This window comes from Astatotilapia calliptera, chromosome 16, assembly GCF_900246225.1.
Source record: "Astatotilapia calliptera chromosome 16, fAstCal1.2, whole genome shotgun sequence".
Lineage (NCBI taxonomy): Eukaryota > Metazoa > Chordata > Actinopteri > Cichliformes > Cichlidae > Astatotilapia > Astatotilapia calliptera.
Window position 1 is genome coordinate 7,331,139 of NC_039317.1, and position 10,031 is coordinate 7,341,169.

The 10,031-nt window shown below is 44.4% G+C and overlaps 2 protein-coding genes across 3 annotated transcripts; one reads left to right on the top strand and one right to left on the bottom strand.

Moving 5' to 3' along the window:
• The first annotated feature begins 1,226 nt into the window (after positions 1-1,226).
• eef1akmt1 (EEF1A lysine methyltransferase 1) lies at positions 1,227-6,919 on the top strand. Of its 2 annotated transcripts, XM_026144640.1 has the most exons (6): positions 1,227-1,280; positions 1,428-1,528; positions 4,581-4,729; positions 4,963-5,045; positions 5,213-5,502; positions 5,749-6,919. In XM_026144640.1, the coding sequence occupies exons 3-6, from the start codon at positions 4,583-4,585 to the stop codon at positions 5,880-5,882; spliced, it is 654 nt and encodes a 217-aa protein (XP_026000425.1). In that variant the 5' UTR covers positions 1,227-1,280; positions 1,428-1,528; positions 4,581-4,582; the 3' UTR covers positions 5,883-6,919. The 2 variants fall into 2 exon arrangements, with proteins under 2 accessions (XP_026000425.1, XP_026000426.1); XM_026144641.1 differs by lacking the exon at positions 1,227-1,280 and having other exon boundaries at positions 1,427-1,528.
• il17d (interleukin 17d) lies at positions 6,483-9,962 on the bottom strand. The gene is made up of 2 exons (XM_026144642.1): positions 9,130-9,962; positions 6,483-7,523 (listed from the first exon to the last, which is right to left on the bottom strand). The coding sequence occupies exons 1-2, from the start codon at positions 9,426-9,428 to the stop codon at positions 7,208-7,210; spliced, it is 615 nt and encodes a 204-aa protein (XP_026000427.1). The 5' UTR covers positions 9,429-9,962; the 3' UTR covers positions 6,483-7,207.
• Between the last annotated feature and the right edge of the window lie 69 nt (positions 9,963-10,031).

The following is a 10,031-nucleotide window of genomic DNA, read 5'->3' on the forward strand; positions in this document are numbered from 1 at the left end:
AAGTCATTCTGCTGGACAAATTGTGTGATAACAAATTAAAAAGTGTTCTGCTTATTATGTTCTGTTTAAATTTAAAACAAAAACACAGAACAACATTTGCACTGAATGATGAAGTTCCACAGGGTTCTGTCCTGGGACCAATTCTGATTACTTTATATTTATCCCTAAGGCAGTATTCTTGAGATTTTTTTTATTTATTTTTTTACCTTCCAATATATGGTAGCGTGAGAGTACCGTCCAATGGACATAAAAGTACTCTTCCAGCAATAAGTAGATTCCCAAAAACACTTGCCACGCTTCAACATGGCATGCAGAGTGTCCTTAAAAAAATTAGGAAAGTGAAAAAGTGGATGACCAAAGAAGTGCCGAGACTGAAAAACGAAGCCCAGCTACAGGAGAAAAACGGTATATAAAAGTCCTGACCTGAGAGTTTCATGTGGATCAGTGCATCTTCAGCTCATCTGGCTACTGAAGCATGACAAATTACACAAGAACTGGACTAAAAATCAGCGACAATGGGTCCGATCAAGATCGCAAATTTGTTGTGTTTAACATTGTCATCAGTACTTATGGAGGAGGTCAAAAGATAGGTATAACAATATCTACAAGCATCTGTAAAACATGCCCGAGGCTCTTTCATGTTCTGGGGCTGCATTTTAGCCAGTAGTGACAATAGTGAAGTCGTGTGGGATCATCTTAACATAGAACAAAAGACAGCCAACATGCAAAGAAGAGCTTCCAATGTCCTCAAAGAAGCCTGGAGAACGATTCCTGAAGACTACTTAAAGAAATTACAAGAGAGCTTGGCTAAGAGTTCAGGCTGTGATGAAGACTGCAAATGTATTTCTTTCTATGTGTCCAGATATTTCAATAAATCACTGCACCTATTTCCCATTTTCCCAGAGAAACATAAAGAAGTGGAGAGTTGCTCAGGGCTTTTGCACAGTTATGTATTTTAAATAAATAAATAGAGCCAATTTAGCTGGGACTGAGGAGGAAGGTTCTTTGTTGTTTATCAGTATAGTCTTTGTAGTACCTTAAACACACACACACACACAGTCATGTACATTCACATATTTACCCACACACATCCTTCTCACCGCATCCACTAAACCATTAACAGCTGCCGATTGCTACAAAACATACAAATGCGTTTTTCTACAGTTTAAGTCAGCTGGTTTCTCAGATCATTAAACCAACATTTGATCTGTCACAGCACCGAGCTGTGGCTTTCAGTCAGGTGGGACTCGGTGGAGCTTCAATTAATGAATTCATAAAATGTAAGAGAAGAGAAACAATAAACCAAGTGGATTCTTTAAAAAAAAAAAAAAAGTTAAATTAAAAAAATAATTGTTTTTATGATAAAATACACAATTTCTCGTAAATCTGTGGACTGATTAATCGACTCGATTTGGATTTCTTTCCAGCTGCACTGAAGCTGTAGCTACGTTAGTGATTGCGTCATTATTCTGCGACTACTCACGTGTTGACAACAGAGAAGTGCAGACTGGAAGCAGCTACTGATCAGGTATGTTTCTTTTGGGTCAGTATATGAACAGGGTCGACAGACTCGTCTCGTGGACCTTTAACCGGCGATGTTAATTTTGACCCACGGGTCCGTTTCTGTCACGTGATCTTTTAATTCGGCCTTGAAATGCCGCTTTTCCCTCGTTGTGAGGACACTAACCCTAAAGAAAAAGAAATGTTCTCCAAAGTTTTGCATCAAGGGACAGGAAAGGAGGGGCATCACCTTACACATAAGGTGAAAAAAAATAAGGATGAACCAAAATGTGTCTATCGAGTCAAAACAAGCTTACAATGTAAGGGTAAATGTAAAATCACAATGTAACAGGTGGAAAGCAGTCAGACTGAGACAGAATGTGAAATTGTTACGGATGTCTGGTGGGAAGGAGTTGCTGAGGCTCTAGACCCAATGGTAGGAGATCTATAAGTGCAGATGTGTGTGTGGGCATGCAAAAGTTCATGCTGCCTACAGCCTTAAAGATATTACTACAGTATTTAAGTCAGTGGAGCTGCTGAAGGAGTGTGACGTAAATAATGGAGGGAGTTCTGGACCAGTTGAAGTTTAATGGGCTTCAATTTAATTAAATTAAGTTTTATTTATAAAGAGCCAACAACCACAGCAACAGTCACCTTAACTGACTTTATATTATATGGTAAAGATCCCACAACAATACAGAGAAAACCACAACAATCAGATGACCTCCTTTGAGTAAGCATTTGGCGACTGTGGGAAGGAAAAACTCCCTTTTAACAGGAAGAAGCCTCCAGCAGAACTAGGCTGGGGGGGCGGCATCTGCCATGACAGGTTGGGAGTGGGGCTTGAGAGGAAGACCAAAAAGAATAGAGTTACAGTAATCAGTATGGCAGTACTGTTAGGTGTGAGAGATGAACGGAGGCGATGAATGTTACAAAGTGTGACGTCACTGATGTGTGCTTGAAACGAAAGTGTGCTGTTAAGAACAACACCCAGTTTGGGGAGTGCGACTGTCTGTGCAGTGTCTATTTGTGTCTGTCTACACGTTGGGTGAGTGCCGAGTATTTGGTTGTGTATATGGGGTGGGAATGCACGTCTGTGTCCGCGTGTGCCTGTTCGTCTGTGTCTATATGTCAGGTTGGGTCTTAGACTCCACCTCTCTGGGTACATCTCAGGCCCTCTAAAGTACGGAGGCCTATCTCCCCTCACCCACACTCCCTGCCGGTGGCTGATGCCCTCAGACGTTGGTGTGTTGGTGGTCCTTGTCGACTCGGGCTGGGCGCTCATGTATGTACCGGCTCACTCCTGGTGGCCGATTGATGGGGCCAGGCGCCTGTGGCCCGGCTGGGCTCCTTCCGGGGGGTGGGATGCCCTCAGGCCTCTGGCCTCTGGGCCTGAAGCTCGGTCCTCTCTGGCACAGCTGGCTGCCGGCAGAGCCCGTGGGCACGCCACTGCAACCCCCTCTGCTCCATAGCTGCGGGGTGACCTCTCCTTTGGGGCTCTACTCAGCTCTTCCCAGGAGGGTGGCACGGTTCCCCCCCCTTTGGTGGTCCTCCTCGGGTCCTTGTACTCTGGGGCCTCTGTGATATCTGGGGCCTGGATCTCCTCCATACCTGCTTCATGCCCTGGTGGACGGGGCTGTGGCTCCCCACACTCCCTAGCAGATCGTTACATGGAGAAACCTTTGGAATACAAGCATGCTGATCCACACAGGTGTGCACACAGGTGTACACAGACGCGGACTACACCTTTCTTGGCTGCTGCCTCAAAGCACATTGTGCGCTGTCTATCTTGCGTGCTGCACAATATCGTTTATTATTTAGTATCTACTGATATCTACTGCAAGCTAGTTTATTGTGATGGTGCTGGTTTTTTTTATTATGTTGCTCTTTGTTGTTTGCTTTCTCTTCTGTTTTTTTTCTCCATACAGGTGACCCAGGTGTTTTGTTTCTTTTTGTTTTTCTTTCTCTCCCCCCCCCCCCCCCCCCCTTCTCACCCTCTCTTCTCCCCTTTGGTTTTCTTTCTCTCCCTCTCTTTCTTTCATTCTCTCTCCCTGTCCTATCCCCCAGTCATGTCTGTCCCGTTTGTAGTATGTAAAATAAATACATAATTATAATAAAGGTCAATCAAGTGGACCAATATGGCAAGGCCATGATGATCCACTTGGTAAAATAAATTCGCTTGGCATCTTTCTTGGCCTTAAGACAACAATTCTGATGGCTAAAGATCCAAACGGGACACAAAAAAGAAAAAAGAACAACACCCAGACTCTTGACCTGTAGTGAGGCAGAAACTGAGGAAAAATTGTTACATTTTTAGACAAAGTGCAGTTTTAACACTGGTTAGTTTGATAAAATTGCAGAGTGCTGTTGGAGAATGAGGATTTGACTTCCTAGAGGCAAACACAGATGGCCCTGGGCACATGAGTGCTGCTAGGTTTGGTAGACAGGTGTCAGCATAACAATGGAAACTAATGTTAACTTTATGGAAGATATGACCAAGAGGAAGTAGAGGAGGATAAATAGCAGAGGGCCCAGGAGAGATCCATGAGGAACATTGTTAATAACTGAAAATGGACAGGACATTTTTGAGTGTGGCCAGAGAGATAGGATTCAAACCAGTTTAAAGGTTTGTCAGTGATTCCAGTAGAAGCTAGTCTGTCCAGAAGGGTGTTATGGGATATAATATCAAATGCTGCACTCAGATCAAGAAGGTTAGTAGTCCGGAGTCAGCTCCTATGAGGTGGTCATTAGAGATTGTAGACACAGTGAGATGCTGAAATAGCCTTTCTCTGGAGTGAATGTTATTTAGATTAAAGCCACATTTGTCTTTGTTTGATTACAACCCTATGAGCAAACAGCTAATACCCCTTTTAAACAGAGGGTCTGAATAGTGGGTGGGTGAGATTTCCTTGCTTACAGAACCAGTAGATAGCTGAGATATCCCCCCTCTATGACCTTTCAAATATTCAATAGAAAAAGTGTTTGAAACTGAGTGTTTACAGCGGTCTGCTCAGCTTTGGCTGCTCAGAGATTCCTGAAACATACGCTGACAAATAATCTGCATTGTCCTGCTCCTTCAGCCATGAGCGACAGCGATGACGATGTTCCCACTCTGTCAGCTCACACTCTGGCCGCCCTGCAGGAGTTTTACAAGGAAACGAAGGTTGTTACGGATCACAGCGCTGCACCCACAGACCAGTTTGCTGTGGGAGCCGTGGAGGAGGACTGGGTGAGTTTACGGTGTTTTGTGTTTATTTTTAAGAAGTTCAACTATTAAAACAAGACAAACCATTAATAATCACAAGGATGACCAATTCTAAACCAGATTTGCACGAAAGAGTGAAACAGACCTTTTTATTTGGAGGGTTTAATTCAGCTCATTGTCAGTAAATCGCAGTAATGTGACGGAGTTAATGAAACGTGAATGTCGGTAACAGATGTCTGTCTGTGCATGTCCACCAGCGGATGAGTCAGTTCTGGTACAGCGACGAGACAGCAACACAGTTAGCCGAGGAGGCGGTACGAGAGGCTGGAGAGGGAGGAAGGTAAAACCTCGCACACCCACATGAACACGCTGCCCGGATGTCATTAGCTGTTTTTGATTTAGTGAAACAGGAAAAAAAATACGCTTGAGTTCTGTGACCATGTAGAATCGACGTTTGGTTTTGCTGATTGGCGAGCACTTTGTGCTTTGTGCCTCCTTTCCTCTCAGGATAGCATGCCTGAGCGCGCCCAGCGTGTACCAGAAGCTGAAGCAGGGTGTGGTGGACGGTTCAGATCGGGTGTCTGCCGTGGTGTTGGAGTACGACCGCCGCTTCGCCTCCTACGGAGAGGACTTTGTGTTCTACGACTACAACAAGCCGCTGTCTCTTCCGGACAGCGTGTCTCCTCACAGCTTCGACATTGTCCTCGCTGACCCGCCTTACCTGTCCGAGGAGTGTCTGAGCAAAGTGACCCAAACCATCAAATACCTGAGCAAAGGCAAAGTGCTGCTGTGCACAGGTGAGACCCAAACAAGCTCTGATGATGGCACATAAGTAGTTTCCTCACAGAGAGAAGCCTCTGATCATCGTCTAACAACACAGTCTGTCTGTATGAGTCAAGAATAAATGCTAGCTTCTTTGATGTCACAATGAACGAGCGGCACAAGCTGCTAAAAAAAACTAGATTAGATGTGAAATTTAGTATTAAACAGTTTTTTTTGGTGTGTTTTTAACATGTGGTGTTTGGGGTGTTTCTCAACAACAGGAGCCATCATGGAGAATCTGGCAAAAGATCTCCTGGATGTAAAAATGTGCAGCTTTTTGCCCAAACACAACAGGAACCTGTCCAATGAGTTCCGCTGTTTTGTCAACTACCCGTCCCGCCTGCTGTCCTGCTGAGGAGCCGGGCGTCCATCAGATCGACGCTTCGTTCCGAGCTCATGGGGGAGGGGCGACATGTGAACCATCTCACATGAAGATCAGCGTTCTCTTCACGAATACACCGAGAATGGAAAAAAATAATCCCAGTGTCTCGCCGTCCTGATGTCTGGGCTTTGGTTTGATGACTGTAAGTTTGTGATTCAGACTGGTTGCGGGAACTTTTGAAGACATGGACTTTATTTCAAGACCAAAGGTTGAACAAAAAGATGATAAGAGGCATTATGGTTCATGTAAGCTTCAGTGTTTTTCATGGTTTATTCATACAAGAGACTGAAAGTTGGGTTAATCACTGTTTTTAAATGCTACACTGCTCGAGTAGCTTTTAAGTAATAAATCTGAAAGTCTAGTCCATCTCAGGTTTTGATACCAATTCAGAGCAGATTACTGTTAGTTATTTAATCTAAATCATGAAAGACTTTTGGTCAGGTCAGCTCTGTGGTGGCAAAATGAGCGAGTAGAAGAAAAGAGTTCACGGGAATACATCACCCCGTTCAGCAAACACCCAGAAGGGTGACGAGTACATCAGCTGTTTAGTATTAAAGAGGCAGCAGGAACAACTTTTAATTTTTCTAAAGAACGTTTATTTTCTAACCGCTCAGAAAGCTCAGCTGTTAAACAATTGGGCTCTACTGGGAAACATACAAGTGTTGTATGTTTGTACAGTTACCCAGATACGTGAGGTAACAGTCGCAAATATTTGATGTTTGCTGTTATTAAAGTGTCTGAGTAACATGAAGCGTGGGCTTGTTGCTCTGATCACCTGAGAAAGTTGCAGATGTTGTACAGCAGCAGGTGGCAGCATTGATCAGCTCATTCAGAAGTGAGGCCCTCTGTTGTTGTTTGCTTTTGTTTTGAAAGGTCTGGATCACCTAAATAACAACTACCTCCCATTTTTTTTTACTACAGCTTGTCATGCAGAGGCAAAACTATCTGCGTTACTTGGTATGAGAGTTGCTAAATAAAACATGTGCCTCTGTACTTTTGCCAGAAGCAGACCTTCAGTTTTTATGGTGTAGTATTTGTCAAAGTTTCATTCAGTTTGTTGGAAATCTGAGTGCGTTTGTCCGATACACAGATGGTTGCGTTTTAATTCTGAACTCCAGTTCGAACTCAAAGGTTTGTCTTGTGTCGGTCGATCTGTCTGCTGAAGCTCTGTACTAAACTTATCTTTTTAAGTGACATTTCCAGGGGCTTCCGTTTCAGACATAATGTTCTAGCACGAGCGAATCAGCTGTAAAAAACAAACAAAAGAAAACTTCTCTGCAGCAGCAGTGCTGCTTCCGTCAAGCTTCCTTTCTTGGAGTAAAGAGCTTCCTGGCTTTAGGCTCTCTCCTCTGCAGGCTCTGGTTGCTCTTCTTCGGCCTCTTCTCCAGCAGCGGCACACAGGTGCATCCCACGGCTATGGAGACGTAGATCTCCGTGTAAGAGTGGCGGCCGCCGACGCAAGAGCCTGTTCTCCTCAGGATGACGGAGGGAGCGTAGACCAGGGTACTGCGATACTGACTGCTCTCCTCGCCGTATGGTCTGATCAGGCAGCCCTTGCACAGGCAGTAGGCCTCGGGGATGTAGCGGGGATATCTCTTTGGGTCGTATGAGATCCTGAAAATGTATTTAATGATGTTCAATGCACTGGCAGAAACAGCTTGGTACATGAACTGTATATATAAACAAGATATTTTTGTTTTGTACATTTCCCTGGAAAAAAAAAGAACCATGCAAAATTTCTTGTGACAAAATCTGAGCTCTCAGAGAACTTCTACTGATGCCATCCCTCCCTTTTCCTAATATATTGGATATTGGATGGAGCCCCAGCTGTTAAAGGGCAGGAGGCCTTACTAGAAAAGCAAATAGACTACAATAGTGTACTTCCAGAAAATTTGGGTGGCTATACCTGCACAAATATAACCTTCAGGGAACACTTAGTTCTTAAGTTCAACACAAGTTTGTAAATAAATCCTGAACAATCAGCAGCATGTTTTGTAGGCTGAAGAACTAACAGAACTTTGGACACAATAACTAAAAAAGGAATCTTGGAGGAAAATCTGGAGACAAAGGGACAAACGGAACTAAATGCACTAAATGCCTGTAAGACGTTTACAGAATGACTGCTGTAACAGGATAACAACACAGTTTACGCTTCCCGAGGGTCTAGAAGCAGAAGGTTTGGCCAGCATTCGTCCCAGAGCAGAGCGTGGAAGATGGCCCAAGAATTTCCCAGAGCTAGAAGCCTTCTGCGGGAACAAATAAATGCTCCAAACAAGAACTGAAAGGCTCAACTGCTACGCAAAGTGTTTCATAGAGCAGCTGTCATTTTGCCAAAGGTGGTGTTAATGCTTTGGCAGAAGAGATCATTGTCTCTCTTCTTTGCAGATGGTATTAATAAAGCAGTCTGGCTCAGATATTTAAGAAAATGTTACCGTTGACTTGATCCATTTACTATCACAGCTGTCATGGTGAAAGAGACTGGATTGGTCACTATTCACACCTCACCAATTAACCTAACCCATTTTTAGGCTGTGGGAGGAAGTCGGAGTACCCGGAGAGAGCCCATGCACACCAGAAAATACACTCAACAATCATCAGCTGTTACATGTTTTTCTTTAATAAACCTAGTTTTTCTAAAAGGACAAAATCTGATATATCCAGAAATGTGGGTAGAACTTAAAAGGTTGAATTAAACCTAAGAAACCGTGTGCATTGTTTAGCTGAGCTGCTGCGTTTCTGTCGCTTACATGAGATTAACATAGTACTTCAGCCTGTTTTGATGTTTTCTGCTTTATGTCAAAGTCTGTTCAAAAAGTGTATTTCGTGTATTTGTTTAGCATTAAAGGCAATCAGAAAGTTGCCGGTAGCCGTCATGATGTAGGTACTGTGAAAGCGCAACGCCTTTCAGGACACGTTTCGGGAAACATTTCATTTCACTGCGTGTTGTACTCGTGTAATTATGTATGTGACAAATGAAGAATCTTAAAATATCTAATTTAATTATACCGTGAATCCACGGCTGACAAAGTCTGTTCTGTTATTTAAATATAAAATATGTGAGCACGCACGGGTTTCTTTCTTCCAGTTGTTTCTAAATCATAATACATCCCAATAAATGTTTTTATCGCCGCCTTGTCGCTATTTTAAGCATAGCGGTGTCCAGCAGATATGAAACGTAAATGCGTTACTGGCACCGGATAAGTGTCCCTCTTGCTCTCACCTGTAGGCCCAGGGGGAGATGCTGAGCAGGTTGACCGGGAGGCGGGTCTTGCCGTCGGTCGGGACCCGTGCAGTGGTGGGGCAGGTGAGGTTAAGTTTGTCCTGCGGCTCCAGCTGCAGAGCGTGATGGAAAGCGCTCATTACTCCCACCGAGAGCCGTCCAAAAATCTCCTCCAACTTCTCCTCCGGCATGTCCAGGCAGGACCGCGTCCTGACGGTCTTGTTTCTGACCCGGGTCGCTGCTGCCGGCCGACACAGCGACAGCAGCAGTAGTAGCAGAACGTGGACTCTGTGGGGCATCTCCGCGTTTCTTCTCAGGATGTTGCTGTGCCCAAGTGCGCATCCACCGAAAAACGAACGTTTCCTTTGCGTTCTTAAGTAATGTGTCTGAGAACAAGTGACGTTTGTTCGTAAAAACAGATTTGATCGTTCACGGGTTACTTTCCTCTGTTAAAATCCAGCAAATAGTTGGAAGTGCTGGAAAGCCAGCGGCACGCACACGTTCCACGATCCTGGCGCTGAAGGCGAGGAACAGGCGCGCCACCAGGAAAACTGCAGACATTTTTTGTTTTTTGGCACTACACATCCACGGCGTCGCCAGGAGGAATAATTGCCAAATAATTTGAAATTTTCTAACAGTTTGTGAGTGTCACACCTGCTGCTTTGTGTCCATGACGAGAAGACACCACAGAGGAGTCTCTGGTTCTCATTTCTCCTGCGACGTGTGCGTAAAACCCCGACTGAGCGCTGAGGCGGTCTGATGCAGCAGCCAGAGAGAGGCTCAGTTACACTGAAGCACTGGCAGAAAAAAAAGTCCTGCCTGGCACCCAATAAAAAAAAAAAAAAAGAGCCCAGCGTTTATTAGAGGAGATCCTGATGCGAGTGGGAAGTCCAGCCTGTTGG

Bases quoted from the DNA above. Each gene is read 5' to 3' on its own strand.
- il17d (XM_026144642.1), bottom strand. From the start codon at position 9,428: ATGCCCCACAGAGTCCACGTTCTGCTACTACTGCTGCTGTCGCTGTGT. The intron at 7,524-9,129 runs GTGAGAGCAAGA...ATACATTTTCAG, and splicing joins ATCTCCCCCTGGGCCTACAG to GATCTCATACGACCCAAAGA.
- eef1akmt1 (XM_026144640.1), top strand. From the start codon at position 4,583: ATGAGCGACAGCGATGACGATGTTCCCACTCTGTCAGCTCACACTCTG. The intron at 5,046-5,212 runs GTAAAACCTCGC...CTTTCCTCTCAG, and splicing joins GAGGCTGGAGAGGGAGGAAG to GATAGCATGCCTGAGCGCGC. The intron at 5,503-5,748 runs GTGAGACCCAAA...TCTCAACAACAG, and splicing joins CAAAGTGCTGCTGTGCACAG to GAGCCATCATGGAGAATCTG.